General features: G+C 25.4%; 1 protein-coding gene across 2 annotated transcripts; it reads left to right on the forward strand.

Moving 5' to 3' along the window:
• The first annotated feature begins 1,365 nt into the window (after positions 1–1,365).
• LOC129974376 (poly(A)-specific ribonuclease PARN-like) lies at positions 1,366–22,343 on the forward strand. 2 transcript variants are annotated; one of them, XM_056087552.1, is made up of 19 exons: positions 1,366–1,558; positions 4,361–4,438; positions 4,843–4,913; positions 5,109–5,176; positions 5,267–5,348; positions 5,443–5,503; positions 5,930–6,089; positions 7,744–7,975; positions 9,670–9,804; positions 12,256–12,342; positions 13,845–13,920; positions 14,398–14,508; positions 15,161–15,230; positions 16,978–17,033; positions 17,758–17,844; positions 19,017–19,091; positions 20,120–20,294; positions 20,638–20,719; positions 22,107–22,343. In XM_056087552.1, the coding sequence occupies exons 1-19, from the start codon at positions 1,540–1,542 to the stop codon at positions 22,215–22,217; spliced, it is 1,836 nt and encodes a 611-aa protein (XP_055943527.1). In that variant the 5' UTR covers positions 1,366–1,539; the 3' UTR covers positions 22,218–22,343. The 2 variants fall into 2 exon arrangements, with proteins under 2 accessions (XP_055943527.1, XP_055943528.1); XM_056087553.1 differs by having other exon boundaries at positions 1,379–1,558; positions 20,638–20,705.
• Positions 22,344–22,457: the final 114 nt, after the last annotated feature.

The raw sequence follows: 22,457 nt of genomic DNA on the forward strand, positions 1-22,457 counted from the left end.
AATTCACGCATGCGCATTGTGTTCTGATTGTTGACATGACAACCATTATCAACGGATGATTTAAATTATTTTTAGGTTAGTTGCATGCTTTTGTAAGTAAATTGTATTTATGTTAGTTATAAATTTTTTGTATATGCTTATAGTTTTAAGTACATCGTTTTTTAAGTAGTTTTTTTAAACCTGTTTTCAATGATTTAAATTATTTTTAGGTTAGTTGCATGCTTTTGTAATTAAATTGTATTTATGTTAGTTATATATATTTTTTGCATATTCTTATAGTTTTAAGTACATCGTTTTTTAAGTAGTTTTTTTAAACCTGTTTTCGACCGATTATTTTAAACGATTCATTTTATTTTCTTAGTGTTTTATGAATTTAAAATTAAACACTGTTAATTAATCGATCTGTTCATGATGAATCTGAGAAACTTTTGTTGACAAATTCTTGAGATATTACATAAATTAAGAAATATATTCTTTAGTGCCCATTAAGTTTAAACGCTCAGTGAACATGATGACTGATAATAATCACATAATATGATGACTGATAATAATCAGTAATCATATTATTAAAAAAAATGCTTTGTTTCAGTAAAAAATATTATTATATTAATTGCAGATTAATCATTTACATTTTAATTTAAAGCATAAATTCTACGAGGCGTAACAGAAAATTAGAGAGATATCACGTTATGACTGAAGTCCTTTATAATATTATGAGTGAATTATATGACTATCAAAATTTGAAGTTTTAAAATATTTTGCTGAAGAATCTATTAAAGTTGGAATTGCGTAAAATATTTAATGGTACGACCGGAGTTTAACCCCCTGCTTGGCGGAATTTTTAAAAATCGCCAACAACGGCCTAGCGAAATGTTCAAAAGCAAAGGAGCAGATGTTCAATTATAGTGCATAATAAAGATTGCCAGCTTCTGCGCGTTATCACAACTTGGAGAAGAAGGGGGTTAAACTCCGGTTCAACCTATTTAATTATTAAAATTTAAACGAACATTAAGATTGGCGAGCCGGCTATTTATACATAAACACAGGATTATTCACATTAACAATAATATATATATATATTGGGTCTCTGAGATCCTCTTACTGAAACAAAGGAACAAACAATTAAAAATATGACATAGATTTTAATGAATTAATGACCATTAATTCTTTCTAAATTTTTTTTATTCGGTAAATATTTCGAATGCATAGATTAATTGCTGTTGTTTTCCTCCCAAAGATTTTATATTTCTCAATTGTTTAAATTGTGTTATTTAATATTCTATTCTAAAGAGCATGATTGAGATCATAACAAAAAGGCCACTTTCAATCACAGTGATTTATATTCACTTTGCTAAGACTTCAGTTAAATTTTAATTTTAGTAATTGCAAATTTCTAATTTTGTAATCTCAACTGTAACTATACAGCTGCCGAAAAATTTGAGATCTACTGTACCTTATATTTACTCTCAACTTTGTAGTTTTCGTAATAGGAATTTTTTATATATAAATGTTGATATAAATTTCCGATTTATCTTAAAAATGGAGGTTACAAAATCCAGTAAGTAGCTGACATATATTTTATTTTATTTTTCAAAAATGTATTTTGATTCGAGTTCCAAACTTTAGCCGGTTCTCAGATGTTGTTATCAAGATTTTATGTCTCAATTGTTTAAATTGTGTTATTTAATATTCTATTCTAAAGAGCATGATTGAGATCATGATTTCTTATGAGGTTTCATTTTGTCGATCTAAATTATGGAACATTACGTAAAATTTATGGAATTACATAAAATTCTTTTATTTATGTAAAACGCAAGAAGTGTATAATTGTATCTTGTCGGAATGTTTAATTTTTTTTTTTTTTTTTTTTAAATTTGCGGTCACTATTGTTACGATATAAAGCTTCGTTTCTTCAAAAGAAAATCGGTGGGATAATAGTACCCTGTTTTAGGAGTTCTTGTCTTTTTCTTCTTTTTTTTTTTTTTTTTTCAGTTAAAACTGAAATTCTCCTAAAACCAAACTAACTGCATTTCGTTTGTTTTGCCTTGCATAGTAGATTAGATTATTTATTGCATGTTAGATTATTTATTCTATTGTCATTTATTAATATATAATTTGGGATCACAATTCACTTGCCATCATAACCAACTTTTCAGTTGTAAAGTTCAAAAATCTAAAGTATATATCCTAAATAATTAAGTAACACATGGTTTGAAAAATGTCTTTAACCAGTTGGAATGTAGAAAGTAATTCTTTGTACATTCCGAGTGTCATAATTTTAAAGAGATTCAGCTGTTGGGATTTAATGGGTTGCACTGTCTCCCAATTTCAATTATTATTGTGCTCTTAAGTCTCAATAATAAACTTCTATGCAGAACATTTTTGCTGAAAAAAATTTTGATTCCCCCAGAAATATGTATTAGATAAAATGCTTAAAAGCACTACTCCCTTTTTTTCTTTTTTTTTTTCCAGTTGTACTAAAATTGAAAAGATTTAACTCTTGCTACTGGATTGTTCCGTTTTACAAAACATTGCTGTATACATGAAATTTTGTATAGTGTGAACATAATTGTAATATCATGTTCTGTATAACATTTTGAATTCTATATTTATTTTGATGAAATTTTTGGATATATATTGCAGTTAGTTCACTGTGGTTTTCTAATGTTAAAAACATTATAAATTTTTATTGTTACAAGTTGGTATTGATTATGATTTCTCAGCGTAGTTTTAGAAGAAAAAAATTTCTGGTACTTAATTCAGTATTGCATTTGATCTTTTGCTCAAGTTGAGAATATTTAAAACGTGAACTGTTTGTTGTAACTTAATGATTCTGGGGCATTTTCTTAAAAACTTCACCTTTTTTATAAATTCCAAAATGCATTCATCATAATGGATGGCTGAACTTTCCTGGATCCTTGATATTGTTGAGTTGTCTGCTGTCAAGTTTATTGAGCAGGAAATTAGATTATATTATTTGTTGGCTCTTCTACTGATGGTAGAGAATACACATACAAAAAAAAAAAAAAAAAAAGGATAGACAAAGTAATTTGGGAACTAAACTACTTCATATGCCCTTAATTTTTTGTAATTATTATGTACTTTAAAATAAAGATTTATGGGATATTTGTTTCCCAATTCTGCGGTCCACATATATTTTAATTTTGCTGAAGAGTAAAGTAGTGTCATAGTTAACAGATAAACATTTTGGTCTTGCAGCAAAAACTACAGAATCGTTATTCTGAATCATTAGTTTTGTATAAATGCTATATATTCCATCATCAGCATCAATTTCGTAAAAGCTATTTTATTTAGGTACCATGGTAATTATAGCAACTTCTGTCTAAGAAAGATAATTCAAATAAAAATAATAGCAGAATATAATCCTGCTTTTTTTAAAAGAGAGAAAGGGATTATAATTTTGAAATCTGGAAGAAATTATTCATGATTCCATCTTGGAATTTTATTGAATGAATTTTTAAAAAAATCTGATTTATGATTTAAAAAATATCAAATTCACTATTTTGTTGATATAAACTGGGATTTTTCTAGCACTTGGTCATACTGGTGTATAATATTTACAGAAGGTTTTATTTTGTTATATTTCATTGTAATGTTTACTGGAACTGAATCAAAATGTTAAAAAATACTATGTACTTTTTAACTTGCTTTCTGTTTATATTGTATTTGCCAGTATTAGCAGAAAAAAAAAATTATTTTATAGTTAAATATCATTAATGACCACAAAGTAGTGTTTTAAAATTGCTAATAAATGCTTTTTAATTATGCAAAAAAAAATTGTACTGTTTTTTTTTTTTTTTTTTCCTTTACAAAATAAATAGCATGTTCAGTGAAAATCAGTATACTGGATCTCGGAATGATTTAAAGTAATTGTCTGTTCTTAAAAATTATAACCCTTTTCAAAATGAAAACATTAGAAATTATTGAAATCCCTTCATGCTTCAAAAGTACTTATTCAAAACTGAAAACCTGTTTAAAATAGGTTTTTGAATTAATCAGAATGAAAAGATATTTTTAATTTCAAAATTTGCTCTCATTTAAGGGTAATTAAATTAATTGTATTACATCAAAAGGCTAAGAATATAGCCCTTTATTTTAAATCTGTATTAATCATGATAGATTTTAATCTTCTATATATACTCATTAGGCAAAAACCTCTTAATAGATTAAACTTCTTTATATATATTCATTATGCATGTCAGTCCTGTAAAATAATCTGTGCTTTTAAGTAAAAATAAAAATTGTTTTGTGCTTTATTTCATATCAGTTTAAAATTATTCAATTTAGCATTTAAATATGTTATTGCTTCATTTATAACAAATGCATAATTTATTTCCAGATTTTGAAGAATTGCTACCTTCAATCAAAAAAGCCATTGATGAATGTGATTTTCTTGCTATTGACACTGAACTCACTGGTAACTATTTTTCCACTGAATTCTTTTATAACAGTTTATTACTTTCATAAACAGAAATTTTGTATAACTTTATTTGAACATAATATTTATAGAAAATGAAAGCTGTAAATTAGTTAAAAACATGTTCTCTGTAGCAATGGTTTGAATACAAAATAAGATGCATAGTTTGCATTTACAAAATTTATATTTATATTGCTTTGCCGTAATGGGGGAGGAATATTTTTCTTAGAAAGAAATATAAATCTGCTGTATGAAAAATGTTGAAAATCTTGGATTTTGAAAATAAATTTGTTGGTATAATTATGTATAAACTGACTTTAGAATGGTGATTTGTTAACATCTTAAAACTATTTGTTTTATGTAAGAATTATAAGTAATTAAATTTTGTATCATTACAATTATAGGACTATATAATGCTCGATCTGAAGAACATGCTTTTGATACAATGGAAGAAAGATATTCGAAGCTTCGAGAGGTAAATATAAAACTTTTTCAAGATTAATTATGAATCTTAATTATTATTTTCTGAAGTTTCATGAAATAAAGTTAAAAAGTGATTAAAAATTCTTCTATTTATTTATCTTCTATCTTAATCCATTAAAACTTTTTCACTTAGTAAAATTTTCTACATGAAAATTACTATAAAATACAATTTTTGTTTTATTTCTAGCAATGTTCAAAATTCTTGATCATTCAGTTTGGCTTGAGTACCTTCAAATATCATCCAGAAGAAAAAAAGTCTGTATATTTTCATCCATTTAACTAAATTAAAGAAAATTCATCCATATAGTTTCTATAATGTTTATTTATTATGTTTTTTCCCTTTAGGTATACTCATTGTGATTTTAATTTCTACGTATTTCCTCGACCTCACATAAGACAAGCTCCTGATCCAAGATTTTTGTGTCAGGTAAGTAACATTTTAAATGGCTTCAGTGTTTCTTTATCTATAAATTTAATTTGAATGTTTTAACTAATATGTAAATTGTTATTTTCCTTCCCAGGCATCAAGTCTGCATTTCCTTGCCTCTCATGGTTTTGATTTTAATAAAACTATCTATGAAGGTAGTGTATTTTTATTCCATGTGTGATAATATTTTTGGTGCTACATTTGAAAATTTTTATCCCAAAATTTAAGAATGCATATATTAAATACAGATTAAGGCGTTCATGTGCAAATATAGTTAAAAATTAATTTTTATACTTAATGAATAAGAATAAGAAGGGTTAATGAATAAGAAGGGTGATTTTGTTAGTTAAGTTCCACTATATTTTCCTTGGAATCTCAAATTTAAAAAAAAAAATTGTTTTTTAAATTAAAAATGTGTTCAAATATAATCAAATTTGCACTTATAAAAGTTTCACTATTTTTAAACTTTAATCAAACTTATTCATGTTGAAAAGAAACCATTAATTCTTGCATTACTTCATATTGTTTTGAAAACATAGTAAATATCTCAGTACCTCACTATCAGTTTATTGGGATTTCAGGTATTCCCTACTTAACATTTGTTCAAGAAAAGAAAGTCCGAGATTATGTGACCAAGAAATATGAAATGGAAAGAGGATCTGTAAAGCATACTCCTAAGGCAAATGGGCAGAAGAATGTTGATGTTCCTGATGAACATAAAAAATTCATTGCTGAGATAAAGTAAGTTTAAATCCTTCCACTATATTTAATGTAAACAATTTTACAATATATTACACCACTAGTTGGCAAAAGATTTTTTTTTTTTTTTTCCTCATGGAAAGGTGTTCTACTTTGCATATATGACTATTATTGAGCAAATGAGAATGTACTATAAATGAAATTATTTTAATTATTTATATATTAAGTCATATAAAATTATCTTAAGTTTAAACTTTTGGTTTCAGTTCATTTTAAACATAAATAAAAGCAAAAAATTTAAATCGTCATTTTATTTATTAACAGTTTTATTATAGTTCTAAAAAAATAAGTTAAATAATTTTTTTTCAGTAAATGTTGCAAATTGAGAATTTTGAATTTGAAGATAAAAAAAAATTACTAAAAGCATAGAAAAATGAAATAATTTTGCAAAATTTAAATATTTAGTAAATAATTAAATAATTTGTTGAGGGAAAAAAATTTTTTTCTTTGGGTTTCAGATTGAGATACAATGGAATTTTTGTTAAATAATGCTCTTATTTTTATGATATTTGAACATTTATTAAAATTAATGAATGAGATAGAAAATTTTGATACTTTGTACTTGTTATCTTAAGAGTATTTTTGCAAAAAAAAAAAAAAAAAAAAAAAAAATGTTTAACATACATATAAAATGATTTGTTGATATTCTTCCCTTCTCAAATAATATTCTAATTTTTAATGGTTTTTTATAAGGGCCTTAAAGTGCTTATTTTTTTTTCAAAGAGATGGGTAGTTTCACCACATTTCAGAACCACTAGATCGTATAATAACTTATATAGATAGAATTTGATAAGTAATCTAATTTCTAAAATTGTAGCTGCACATTAAATGTTGATTTCTATTGGCCCACCAAAGAGCTTCCAAAATGTTTACTTGCTTTTCTTTAGTGTACAGTGAAGCATAAAACACTTATATGTTGGAAGGAAAATAAAAATCTGAGTACTCATGCCTTTGGCCTTGCCCAATATTCCTGATTTTCATGCTGGAGGAAAGGGTGATAACTCCTTTATTTGAGATTATGCAAAAAAGTCTTGGAGACATTTTCTGCTGGTTTTGCATGTGTTGCAGAACTTATAAAGCAATTTCTTCAAATATATTGAAGTGATGATCCCTTTTTACCTTCTTATGCATCTGATATAAGTTTAAAAAACATTTTAAATAATTTAGTTTCAGTGTCGTTGGGAAATATTCAGCAATTATTAGTGGCATTTTATGTTTATATTTTATTTCATTGGATACTTGTTTAATACCCACTTAACTCATTTCAGTGTATCACTTAGCTCTACAATCAAAAATACTAATTTCTTATTTTTCTATTAGGTGTTTAAAAAAAAGGATTATTTTGTAGGATAAAATTTGACTATGCACCTTTATATCACATTTGGAAAATTTTTTGACCTAATGATTGAGAGGCCAAATTTGACTAGTTAACCTTTTAATTTGATTTTTTTTTCATTAAAAAATTTCACTCTCTCTTTCTTTTTTAACTTAAAGCTTTTATGAGAAAGTCTCTACTTCCTATTTATACAACTTTATTTGTAATTTATATATAATATTTTTTTTAATATTTCATCTTTTAACTGAAATTTATTTAATAGTTTGTTATATTTAATTGATATTACTATCCTTATTATAGTGAACGTGTAGATGCTTTCATCTCAGATGAATCTCAGACTGCCATGCAGTTGGAACCTTGCAGTTCCTATCTGAGAAAGTTAATATATGAATCTGTACAGTCAAAACATTCAACAGGCATTGAAATGTCATCAAAAACAGCAGAAAGTGGTAATCAGAGATATATCACTATAATCAAATGTTCAGACCAGGATAAACTTGATAAATTACAATGTCAAGAGATAAATGATTTGGTGAGTATTTGGCATGTATTAATCCTTTTATGCATTTTTATATATAATTCAGCAGAGAAAGATTAGATTAAAAATGTTTATAGAATTTCTGAGAATGTAATTGAATTACTGGATGTAATATTTACTGGATGTATGTATATATTTTTAATACATGGTATATATACATTCCTTATTATCCATCTATAACATTCTTTTTCTAATAGCAGTGATTTTATGATTTTCTTAGCCAATCATTGCAAAACTGTTTCTTTAAATGTCTCTAAGCATTAATATTTTCAAGTTAATATTAAGCATAACACAGTGTAGTGTTTCATTGCATGTTTCATATTCAAATGCTATAAACTATATTTTTATATGATTGTTGATAACTTAAATATGTATTTTTGCTTCACATCTCAAACAATTTGGTTATATTGCAGTGAAAAAAAAGTAAAACAGTGACAGTCTTAAGTTAATGGTGGAAGAGTAGCAATTAGGATGTTTAAAATAAATGATTTCTTTTAGCATAATCAATTGTACATATAGTCTGCACGATAACATTCATGCTGACTTGACCAGTGATTTGTATGTCTTATATACTGATATTAAAATTTTTGCTACCACTCTGACAAAATGGAAGGAGAATAATCAATAATTTCTGTAGCAGTATGCTTATGATGCATTTTTACTTCTTTTCATATAGTCTCCTTCTTTTGATCAGTCTCCCTTTTAATTTTTTCATCTCCCCCCCCCCCAAAAGAAATTTTTTTTTTTTAAAAAAATCAGCTTGTCTTACTCTAATTTACATTTATCTATGGAAATATCTCCAATTGAAAAGGAAGAGTTAATTTTCTAAATAAACTTGTTTCCTTTATTTGAAGACTTTAATCTGGCATTTTCTATAATTTATTGATTAAAGCTACTTTCAATTTCCACTCATGACTATTTTGGAGAAAAAACAAAGAATCTGGATAGCATAAAAAATAATGAAAATATAAGAGACACCTGTTTGAATTGAATGTTTTATTGAAATTGAATTTCTATTTTAGCACTGTAAAGAGAATTGCAAAGACTAAAATTTCCTTTTTGTATGTATATGTAAATATTAGAATTATTATATTAGTGTATAATTGGGGATTTTTTCTTTTTTCTTCCATATTTTTCATATGCTGCCTTGCTGGAAAATATTCCTAATTAAATTGTTTAGGTTTGCATATCATTTCTTGAAAGTTCCTTCATGTTCCTGTATCTTAGTGACCACTTTAAAAATTTATAATTCCTTTGATAAATTCGAAAATGGTATTCGGAATTCAAAATTTTATTCTCCTTCAGTTTTAAATTTTGTATATCATATGCAAAGTGTTAAAACTTTGTATGAATATATGTAAACATCTTTTATATTTTATTTTAAAAGATACACCTATTAAAAAAAATAGTAATTTTATTAGTCCCTTTAATTTTGCAATACAAAAAAAAAAAAAAAATGGATTTTAATTCTCTGAAATGAATTTGAGTTTGATTATGATATAAAACTTTGTATGGATATTTTAAATATTTATATTAAGCTAGTAGCACCTTTTTAAAAAATAATAAATGAAATATTTTTGAGATAACTTTTATTTCTAATAATAAAGATTTATTATTCAATTATGCAATGTATAATTTATAGCTTAGAGTGATTCCTCAAGAAATTTGAAATATTTTTATTTTAATAGGATGATGTGGATGTAGCTGTTGGATTCCGTAAAGTTATGGATCACATCTCAGCATCTAAGAAACTTGTTATTGGTCACCATATGTATTTAGATATTTTGCATGTCATTGAACAATTTTTCTTTCACTTGCCTGAGGTAAATATATATGTTCTTCTCTTTTTTTTTTTTATTTTAAGTAGATTTTGAACTACTATTTTGATGTGATGTGATTATATATATAATTTCCATTCAACTTCCATCTAAAGGAATGGTCACATTTTGTTATTCAGAATCAGTGGTCTTATTTATTTCACCTATGCCTTACCAATAAAACATAATTTCAATTACAGTTGTTCATCATAAGCTTGTTTGTGTAAAGCTCTCATTTGTAGTTTATATGATATTTTAATCACTTATTACAAGTTTTTTAGGATTAATTATTAAGATTTGTTAGGATTAGGATTATTAGGAAATATATTGATCTGCAAGTCATTTTTGGAAGTTATTTGAATCAGCTTCTAACATTTTTGTTAATTTAAATTTTTTTAGTCTGGATATTGAACATCTAGCTATTGTCTTATTGTGATAATCATGTGTACTTGTTACTTTATAACTCATAAATCATCATTATTAAAAAATTATTTCAGTATTTACTTATACTAGCCGCCTTTGGCGACCAGCCGTTCATTTAAATTTTAATAATTAAATATTTTACGCAATTCCTACTTTAATAGATTCTTCATCAAAATATTTTATTATTTCAAATTTTGATAGTTGTATAATTCACTCATAATATTATAAAGGCCTTCAGTCATAACGTAATATGTATTTCTCTAATTTTCTGTTAGCTCTCGTAGAATCTATGCTTTAAATTAAAGTGGAAAGAATTAATCTGCAATTAATATAATAATATTTTTTACTGAAACAAAGCATTTTGATATAATATGATTTCTGATAACAGAGTCACTGAGTATTTAAACTTTATGGGCACTAAAGAATATCCTTCTTAATTTATGTAATATCTCAAGAATTTGTCAACAAAATTTTCTCAAATTCATCATGAACAGATCGATTAATTAACAATGTTTAATTTTAAATGCATCAAACACTAAGAAAATAAAATGAATTGTTTAAAATAATCAGTCGCAAACAGGTTTAAAAAAAAACTACTTAAAAAATGATGTACTTAAAACTATAAGCATATACAAATAATATATAGCTAACATAAATACAATTTAATTACAAAAGCATGCAACTAACCTAAAGATAATTTAAATCAAGAATCATCTGTTGATAATATTGTCAACAATCAGAACACAATGCGTATGCATAAATTTTCAACGCCAGTTACGGTAACGCAAATGCGTGAATTTTTCTATGCCAGTTGGTGTAACGCTATGCAGATTAGAAATTTTTAATTTCCTTTATTCTGTGTTATTTTAATTCAAAAGTACTTCAGAATGAATCTGAAACATGGATTAATTAATAATGTTTAATTTTAAATGCATAAAACATTAAGAAAATAAACAGAATCATTTGAAATAATCAGCCGAAAAATGTTAACCCTAGCCTCATTACTGTTGGGAAAAAAAATTGAAACCTTACTCATTTGGCGGTGGGGAAAATACAAAGATTTTTTGGCACAAAAGTTAGTTTTTAATTAATAATTAAATTTGTAATTAAAAATTCAAAAAACGGGACACCAGGTGCACATTACCGACCTCTAAGGTATACATGTACCAAATTTGGTAGCTGTAGGTCAAATGGTCTTTTCTGTAGAGCGCCAACACACACACACACACATTGAGCTTTATATAAGTATAGATAATCCAAATATGATATTAATTTTAAATTCTCTGTTTTTATGCCAATTCGTGTTATTTCCTCTGGTGCTCTCATTTTTCTCTCAGTTTATTTTCAAAAACTGGTATATTAATAAGCTATTTCTTATAGCATAATATTTTTTAAATTTGTTAGCATGCAGTTTTAGGAAAATAAAACAGACTGTCTCAGTTACATGAATTATTCCTAATTAAAGTCAACATTTAATTGGAAATTTTTGCTCTATATAAAAGTTTAGAGAATGACTTCTGCTTTATCTTTTGTCTAGAGTCATATTTGACATTGCAGGCAAATCTTAACTGTTCTTTCATACAATAAAAGGCTGAAATTGCATATTTTGGCATTATATTTTATATCTTGGATGGCATGATTAAAAATTTATAGTTGTGATGTTTTAACGTGCAAAACCCTTAATAATTCTGCAATTTATTTTAATAAAGGTAACTTCTTTTGAATCGTAAAAAAATAAACTTGAATTCGGATATTTTCCCTTATTTCTATAAAATGGACTTACTGTTATTGGTTGTTTACTTTGATAAAATGCTTCTTTCAATTTGTATTTAGATGAAAGACACAAACAAAGAAAATTGAGTGTATTTTATTGCTTAAATATGTTTTAAAAACAATGTGCAATTCTACCCTATGTCTAATTTTATCAATTTTCTGATTGAATTTGTGTATGTATAAATAAAATCTTTTTAAATACTTAGAATTATGTTTCTCAGGATTGATCTTTTAATCACCATCGTCTTTGCTTATTTGTAGGAATTGTCAGAATTCAAGAGCATGGTTCGCATGACATTTCCTAACATTTTAGATACAAAGTATGTGGCCTCATCAGAAAGACTCCGAGTAAGATTTTAAATATTTAGACTAATGTGCTATCTCTCACGTTGTCTGTGTAATAAGTTTTTACAAATTAATTATAATTAAGCTACATTAGCTCAATAAAATTATCAGTTTATTAAATGTTTTCATGAATATATGTGCTTTATATTTTGTGTATAGATTTTTATTCTGCAAAATGTTGCTCAAAATGATTTAAGTAATCAAGATGTTTAAAACATAATGTATTTAAACTTTTCAAATATATACACACATATAGTGTGTTACTGTAGTCATGGGCCAAACTTTGTGGTAGGAAAATACATATCAAGAAACATATTTTGTGTAAGGGTTGGAGATGAAAAGTATTGGTAAAAATAACAAGAAATGCTGAGGAATGAGCAACTTGCATCCAGTTTCTTGGTATGAATTAACTGTTCTTGCAGAGCTGGTGGTGTAAATTCTTAAAAAATTTGTGATTCTCTTTTGCCTTATTTGGGAAGTGTTCATGGTAAAACTTATAGCCTTTCTTTCATTACGCTCCATAACTCCATACGATACATGTTTGCTTTCAAAAGGAGCATAAATTGCTCCATCACACAAAAATATTCTCTAATAGCAATGAAGCATTTGAAGATTGCATAATACCATTTAAGCTGAATAAAATTGTTTTGCATATGATTTGATTATGGAAATTAAATATATTTCCATAACTATTTAATATTTTTTTCCCAAAAATTCATTTCTATTTAAGCTTTATCACTAAACTTGTATATGACTTGCTTTAAAAATATTATGAAAATATTATGCTTTTTATTTATTTCCTCAATATTTCTTGTTCTTTTTGCCTACACTTTTCATCTTCAACTTCATATTGCTCTACAAAAAGTGCTTCTTTATATGCATTTGGCCCATGATTCACGGACACCCTATATATATGTATGCGTGTGTGTATATATATATATAATATAAAATATAGAATAAATCACTTCACATCTTTTGATCATAGATTTACTATATATTTTTTAATACTGTTTCATTTGCATATTTGACATTTTTTTTAAACTGACAGTTTATTTAATGTAGCTGAGTGATTTCTAATAATTAATAAATCTCAAATGTTTTATGAGATTTTCCACTGGAATTTTCGCAATTTTAAATTGGAGTGTTTATTTATAATGTGGAAATCAAAATCTTCTCTTTTTTTTTATTTTTTATGACATCTGATTATTGGTTCCCTGTTAAAAGACATGAAACACCTCTGAATTAAACAGTTTCATAAGTTTTGAATTTCTCTTTTAAATAATATGTTTCATTAAATATTGATGTAAAAGGTGTATTAGACAAAAAAAAAAAAAAAATATTTAATGAAAAAGTAGTTAAGTAAGTTGTTAGTTAGATGAGTATCTAATGATTTTTAAAAAAAATCTTAATTTAAGATATTTTTTTTTTATATTAAATTTATCTTTGCAAGCTTGAGCTTTAATTTTAAAATAACTCCTTATCATTTTTTCCTTCATTATTCACAGCCGTTTTTAGAATCAACACAATTATCTGAATTATTGAGGCAAGTGCAAGGCAGATCATTTGAGATTCCTCCTATTGGTGAGTAATATTTTTTTTCCCTATATATAACTAGCTTTCAAAAGTGGAGAAGAAAGTTATCTGACAATCTTAATATCCATTTATATATCTGTGAACTTTTTAAGGCCAACTAATATTTTTTTAGCCCAACTACATTTTCTATACAATTTTATTTTTAAAAATGTTTTGAATTAAAGAATAGTTTAATATCTAAATTTTGATTTTATTTCAACTGATAAGAATATTTAATTAAGGAAAATAATAGTAATTTTTATCTTTATTTTATCTTTCCTTATTTTTTTAATGAATATGTTTCTTTATTCTTGAAGTGTGCCTGGGAGAACATGGAATGTGAAAAGTCATTTAAATGTTAATACTAGATTACATTTTGTGTTAATTTTAAAATATCACAATACTAGCTCACGTTTTTTCATGCAATGTTTCATCGACAGATTTCATGAAATTTATGTTTATATTTTAATTTTTTTATTTCTACAGGAGTTGCAGATGGTTATAAAGGCTATGATTTGACATCTGAACATTTTCATGAAGCTGGTTATGATGCATTCATGTCTGGTCTATGCTATATAGCTATGACCAAGAAACTTGGTAAGCATGCTCAGCGAAACCGTTTCCATTTATTTTAACTCTTGTATCATAAAGGAAAATTATTTCAACTAAGCTGCATTTTTTTTTTTTTTTCCTGCTATGATTGTGGTTTGGTATCAGCCTTGCTATATATATTCATTTCCTCTTCATTATTTGTTAGAGAATAAAACTTTGCTGGCAAATTTATAATTTAAGATATAGTCATTGTCACTTTCCATTTACATGTTAATTGTGATTTCTGTAAATAGTACTAAAAGTTGAGGTATATGTATCATATTATAGCAAGACAAATATTAATTTGGAAATTCAGAAGATAAAAGAAAGAATATATAAATCCTTCACATGCTCATTTAGTATAACATTTTTTTTACAGTATTGATATTTCTTCTATATTGCTATGTTTTTAAATAAAGAATATTAGAGTATTTCTTACCACTTAAATTCACTAAAGGGAACATTACTTTTTATTAAGAGTGCAATAGATCTCTAATTACATTTAAAATTAAAAATTCATATTTTTATATTTTATTTTTTATAATTTATAATTATATTTTTGGTCATCCAAATGCAATTGATATTTTATGTTGCTATTTTTTAAAATTATATTATTAAAATGTTTAAATTAAGTTATATGTATTATCATTTTTCTTAGGTGCAATGGTTACACCTAGTGTTGAATATGTTGAACCATCATCCAAAATTTTATCGCCTTATGTAAATAGGTATTTAGTTTTTGTTTGTTTGATTATATGTGAAATTTCTTATTGTTTAGTTTTGTGAAATTGCTGTTTAATGTTATATTTTTAGATATGATGAATTTATTATTCTTACCATCCTTTGTAATTAAGATTTGAGCTTGAAACTTAAAACTGTTTTGTGCTATTTTTGAGCAATCTTCAGATTTAAAATGGAGTAACAGTTTTTCATTTCTAAACCCTTTTTATTTCTTTGCAGACTTTATAGTTCTAATTTTCTAAGTGTGTATGTGTATGTTTATTTTTCATTAGTTTGAACCTTATACAATATTTTACTACTTGTAAGGATTGTATGAAATTTGGTACACTTGTTTCATAACATATGAACGGATTGACTGCATTATTAAGAAGTTGCTACCACCAAAAGGACAAAAATGATTTTACATTTTTTTTTTATCATAATTGCTCAAAATACAATACATTACATACAAATGCACAAAAGCTATTTTTATATAATCTTGAAATTTCTTTTTAAAAAATGACACCAAATTCTATTTGTGTATACTTATTTATCAAATTTTGAACACAATTTGTAATAATTCCTTTTTTTTTTCCCATTAAAATATTAAACCTACTTTACTGTATAAACACAACTATTAGTTGCACGCTTTTGTCGGTACTAAATTTTATTTGTTTACATCATTTTCATTTTAAAGCTCAATAAATTACCTTTAAATACGCTCTTTTAAAATTGTTGCAATTCCCCTTATTGTTTAGCTTAGTTTTGTCTCATATTTTAATATTTTAAAATTTTTGATGTGCACATTTGTCATATCATATATCTTTACTTCTGGTTGATTTTTAGCTTGGATTGAGTGAATAAATTTTATTTCACTTGATAGGCTTGTCAATTTTTACTGAATTTACTTACATTTTTTACTTAAATGGAGGATTACCACTTCACTTATCAAATTGAATGATGTAAAAGTGCATGTGTTTTGCATTTTTATTTTATACAATTGTATCATAAGTGCAGAGACAGTTTTAATACAGTGACTAGTCTTTTAAAGAAAGACATGAATGAAATTCTCAGTTTTGTTGACACATTATCTGTTTGTAGCAGCCCATATTAAAACTTTCTATGAAATATATTTTACCAAAAGGTTAGCATTTCCCAAGATTATTATAATACTTAGTGAAGAGAAATAAATAAAATTACCTTTATTCTTTTTATTTAGTTTCCTTTTTGTTATTAAAAATAATTTTATAAATATTTCAAAAATGTAAGTATAAGAAAATAATAAGTATGCAGTGTATAGTAAAAAACATAAGATTTTGCCTAATCTCTTTATAATATAAATCAAGATTATGTATACAATAATCAAACTAAATTTCACTTTGAAATACATTAGACCTTTTATACAATTAAAACATAAAAAATTTAAAAATAGTACATTTCAATACAATAATAATAATAATAATCTTGTTATAAATCTATACCTTTCAACAAAACAAATGTTTGAATATTGTTTTTATAGATAAGTCTGAAGCAGACTGGAAATTTTTAATCAGCTATTTTTAGTTTTATGAATTTTTAAATTGTATTAAATTTAACACTAAACAAGAAAGAAATCAGAATATAAGTTCACAATATTGTATTACCCTCTAACTAATTCATTTAAAACTGATTCATGTGTTATGGGTTTATTTAATTTTATGTGAAATGTTTTCTATTGCATATATATATGACATATATTTGCTCGTTTGTTTTCAGATTTTTTATTCTACGACATTTTGATATTAATGGCTTGAATTTATGTGGACCAGATCGTAAGTAAAGAATATGATTACAGTTCTGTAATGATGTTATTCTTATTTAATTTCTTTGTTGGTTAGAATTGTGCATTTAATTTTATCATTAATGATTTACATTTTTCTAAAACAGAAAGTTTTAGCTTCTGAAATATATTTCTTTATATCAACTTTTTTTTTTATTTCGTATGGAAGAATTATGAAGTGAACTTGTTCATGAGTTTAAAATTATAAAGAGTAGTTTGTTCTGTAGCCGATTAAAAAAAAAAAAAAAAATTATAGTATATTCTAGTAATATGCTGTTTCTGATTCTCATTAAGTTAAGCAGTTTAATTTTAAATTAACTGTAATATCTATCAATTATTTGGTGCTGAAATGTCTACATTTTCAGTTCTTCAAATATTTATATTACTGTTTATTTTTTTTTATTTATTTTTCCTCTTCTTTTGGCCTCCAAATTTTTTTCTTTGCTAAAAATGAGAAACTGAAGTAATTTTAATAAATACTTATGAAAGTACATATTTAAAATAATCATTATATCTTAATATATTCATGAAATAAATAAATAATAACAAATCAGTGAAAATATTTTCTATACTTCAGAATATGTAATGTCTTTCTCTTAAATAAAGGAAAAAATTCTATGTTCCCTAATGGAATATCATAAATGCAGATGAAATATTCTTTGTTTCATTAACTAATTAAAAATTTAATCCTTTACTTTTTTCCCCCCTTTCTATAGCTGAACCTAACAGAGATAACGTGTTTCATGTAAGTTTCCCTGAGGAATGGAAGACAATTGATCTTGTGGAGTTGTTCCTTCCCTATGGTAAATTATCAGCCACTGAATTTTAAGTATTCAATCTGATAAGTTTAATCCAAATTAAGATTTATCAATCAGTTTTTTTTTTAAGTCAGTTATTTCAAATTGTATAAAATCATATAAAAAAAATATTTTTCTTATTTCTAAAACTTTTGTGCTTTCTTTTGAGAATTCTTGAAATATGGATCTAAATGATTAATCATCATGAAATTTAGAATTTAGTTTGAATACACAAATAATAAGGAGAATTAAATGTATCCTTATGAATGTCAATTTAATTTGTCTAAAGCTGTGTTCATTATTGAAACTAACTTGTCCCCATAGTTCTTTTGAAAATATATTACATTATATAGAAATCCAGAAGGAACATGGGGGGGGGGGGGGTATGGGTCGTTAATGGCATAATAGGGTTTTGAAAATTATTTACAATAGACTCCCGATTATCCGCGCCTGCCGCACTAAGATTTTTTTTTTTTTTTTTGCTTCCAAGCAAAGAGAAAATGCTTCCAAAGCAATGACTGATTCCTTCAAAAAGGTGTAGTTTTACAGTTATGCTTTTTTAATTACATAATACATTACAGTATTAAAACAGTACATATGTATTAATTTTTCTGTGTATCCTTGACGCCTCTCGTGAGTACAAAGCACTTTTCTGTTTTCATTAACAAAATACATTTTAGGTTAGTTTTGAGTGATATATTAAAATATTAATCATTAGTTAAACATTTCCTGCTGTTTATTTTACGTTTTATTGTACATAAAACGATTTTTCAAAGTTGGAATGACTGTTTTCTTTTTTGCTATACCCGTTTTTAGCTTTTTTCGGATTATCCGCGGCGGCCGCGCCACCCAATTCCGCGCATAATCGGGAGTGAACTGTATCTGCAAAATCAGCTTTTGTTGATATTGATGCTATTTTTAAAGAAATAATTTATATTCTTTCGGACTTGACAAATTTGTCAAACTTATTTTTAAATATATATATTTATGTAAATATATAATTTTGAAGCAGTTTCGTTAAATTAGATAAAAAAAAAGTTTTATAAGAAAGAAGTTGTAAAATATTTTAAAAGAATCGATAAAGTGTAAACATTTGATTTACTTATGTAATATTGTAAACATTTTTTTGAGGATAAAATTATTAGTCAAGAATAGTACAAGTTTATTTAATTTTATAGGAAATGTGTATGTACATTGGTTAGATGATGTATCTGCTCTTGTCGCTTTAAAGAACCCAGGAAACACTGTTAATGGCAAGTATTTTTAAGTATATATTATTGAGTAAATAGATTTACAAATTTAATAGATTTGTCAGTTAAGAAATTCACCCAGCTTACAATGCACTAATTTATTTCATAACTGAATAGTATTTACTTTTGAAATGTAACTTTTACATTTAATTTAAATTCCACTTATCGATTAATTTGATTATTTTTAGAGAATGCATATACTCACATTTCATGTCTAAATGAAGGTTAAAGAAATATTGTAAATCTTCAGTTCAATAGATCTGAAATTAATGAAATCAAGTTTCTTGGACAGAATTTCACTAATGTGCTTGAGCTTTTTTTCCCTTACCTTTCTAATAAGAGAAGGATTTTTTCACTTTTACAATATATAGCTGATAGAAATTCTTTGATTTTTAATATAATAGATATTTTTAATTCACACTCTACAGCAAAATTTCAAGTGCATTATCTTATTGTGAATATTGTTTGTATGAAGATTATAATTTAAAGCAATTCCAGTTTCATTTGCAATTTTTTGAAAATCATAATTTTCACTAAATTTGTTACATTTAATACTCAATAGATTGTGAATATGCTCAAAATCATAACTAATTACCAATTAAGTTGTCTTTTTAAAAATCGTATTGCAAAGAGGAGAGGTGTAATCAGTTTCAAAGACTATGTATATCATTTAATTGGAATTAATCTTGGAATATTATTTATTTGTGATTTGTATTAGTAAAAAACTTTCAAATCATAAGTTTGAATTAGTGATGATTAATGAAATTCAGTATTTTATAAAGTCTTATTAAAAATTCTTTATTTTTTTTAGAAAAGTTTGTTCTTAAGAGTATTTAATATACTAGAATCTCGGAATTAATTTTAAACTTAACTTTTTATAACCAATCCTTATTTTTAGAATAAATTTGATTAAAAAATATTATTTGAGTAATATATGCAAATAAGGAGTTCCATTTTTTTTTATGCATAAGATTTCATCCCATCATGTAATTCTGTATTATATGTGTGTCTTAAAGAAATCTGTTTTACAGCCAAAACAGCATTATTAAATAAATCCAGTCGTGTATATCGTGTCAGAACATACGCTGAATACCAGAAATGGGCCAATCAGCAATTAAACTCAAACAAACAAGAAAGTAAGAAACCTTCATCACCACCAGGACCTAAATCTACAGTCTCCAAACGAAAAAATAGTGGAAACACAGAGTAAGTAATATTTTATCTTTACATTTTTGCAGATATTTTCAATGCTTAGAAACAATTTTTCATCTTCTATTCATGATTTTTAATATTTTTTAAAATTATTTTTTGACCCTTGAGTATGCTTCCCTCGTAAATTCAATGTGCCTATCGGCAAATGAAGGTATATCTAAAAAGTTTTAATTTAGATTTTTTCCCCCCTTACTCTCTCTCTTTTTTTAATTTAAATATTACTACTGAGCAGTTTCTGCTTTATAATATAAATTATTTACCTACTGAAATCCTGAGTTCATTGTACATTATTTTATATGTATTTTGTTATTATCATTATAATAGCATAAATTTTCAGGAGCTCTGTTGCATGCAGTATGGATTTAATACCCGAAGATGATGAAAATGAGGCAGAAACTGCAGATGGTAATTTAAGATCTGTAATGTTCCCTTATTTTATTTGTTATACTCATTGGCAATTTTCATTGCCACTGAAATTATTTGTTTCATCTTATTTATATTAAATATTTATAAATTAAACTCCATAATTTTAAGATGTTAAAAAAACCATGAAAGAAAATACTTTGAAATCTCATTTTTCGTATAAATATGAAAATGGTGCTTATTATTCTAACCATTTTAAACTTTAAATTTTACTAATTTAACATTGGTCATTATGAGATAGTTTGTTGATAAAATTAAATTATACATGTTCTCTTAGAAAAGTATAATTCTCAGTTTGGTAAATTGATTATTACATGATTGTAATAACAAGTTTTTAAACTTTTAGAATTAATTTACTATCAAGCAGTATAGAATATAAAATATAAGTAGCAGTACATATTATTAACAGAATATGTAGCAAATATTTCTGAGGAAAGAGTGGTTAAAAGTATAATCATATTTAATAAAACAATATGGTGAAATAGTTTTAGTAAAAAGAAAGAGAAATTTTGCATTTGAATATAACAGTTGAAATGCAATTTCAAAAATTGATAAGTTGAATAATTTACATTGCTTAACTTTGCATAATTTATTTAAATAGCTATTTTAACTCTTCTGCTGTCGTTTTTATTTATTATACGATTTTTATAAACCTCTCAATTTCATAAAATAAAGCAATCATAAATATAATTACTGGATATTTAAATTGAACATGAAATCATGTTCTGATTATAAAACATTTGTACAAGGTAACCATTAAGATTCTATATTTACCATACCATATTTTGTCATTGGGTAGCCACATTCTTTAATATATATATATATATATAGAGAGAGAGGTGAGCTCGTGGTGCAGTTAATCCATACATATAAGAGTGAATGCTTTTTATAATAACCTAGCATTTGAAGGCTTTCAAAGTAGGTGTTGGACAAGTTACCATGAAAATTGTATCTTAACATTTTTCAGGCTACAAGAGAAGTACTCATTGAAATTTGGTCTAATTGTAAATTTACAAGTTACAAAAAGAAACTAATGTAACTTGCTAATATATTTGATTTTAATAATCTGGGCAAGAATTTATGTTCATTCTTTAATTTAAATTGGCTATTGCTGGATCATTGTACACATTTTAACTTTCCAAGCAGCCAAGTCAGTTTTTCATTTCATTGCAAAATCAGATTGTATATTTGTATAGTATATGTGTATATTTTCTTCAGATTCCATAAGTAAAATATTCATGCAATTTTTAATATTCATTTAAAAATTAAATGTTTGGATCACTTTAATCTAGCTTTAAGCAATAAGAAAGTAATTACGAAGTCTGGATATTTGGATAAGCTTTAAATAGCTAATTTATTATACAAATAAATTTTTGCCTTTAGAATTACCCCCAACAAAACGAAGAAAAGCTGTTGAGGAAGAAAACGAGAGCGAAGAGGTCTCGTCGACGGCGCGGGTCTTTGAAGAAGAGAACAACTGGTAATAACAAATGATTGTAAATACATCATATATGATTTTTCTATACCTGTGTATGTTAAGTGGAACATTAAGCAAGAGTGGTGTAAAGAATTTTATGTGTAAATCACTTTTTGAAATACAATATGATTTTAGACATTTTTCTTTTGAGTTTCCTCTTCATTTCATGTTGTAGATTGCTTCTTACACAATTTAAAACTATAATTTTTTTGGAACCATTTATCTCCATCGCTTAATAAATAGCTTTCTTATTGTGT

The sequence above is a fragment of the Argiope bruennichi genome, chromosome 1 (assembly GCF_947563725.1).
Source record: "Argiope bruennichi chromosome 1, qqArgBrue1.1, whole genome shotgun sequence".
In the NCBI taxonomy this organism is placed as follows: domain Eukaryota; kingdom Metazoa; phylum Arthropoda; class Arachnida; order Araneae; family Araneidae; genus Argiope; species Argiope bruennichi.

Coding starts and splice junctions, on each gene's coding strand:
- LOC129974376 (XM_056087552.1), top strand. Junction 7,976..9,669: donor GTCAAGAGATAAATGATTTG/GTGAGTATTTGG, acceptor TTATTTTAATAG/GATGATGTGGATGTAGCTGT. Junction 20,720..22,106: donor CAGATGGTAATTTAAGATCT/GTAATGTTCCCT, acceptor TTTTGCCTTTAG/AATTACCCCCAACAAAACGA.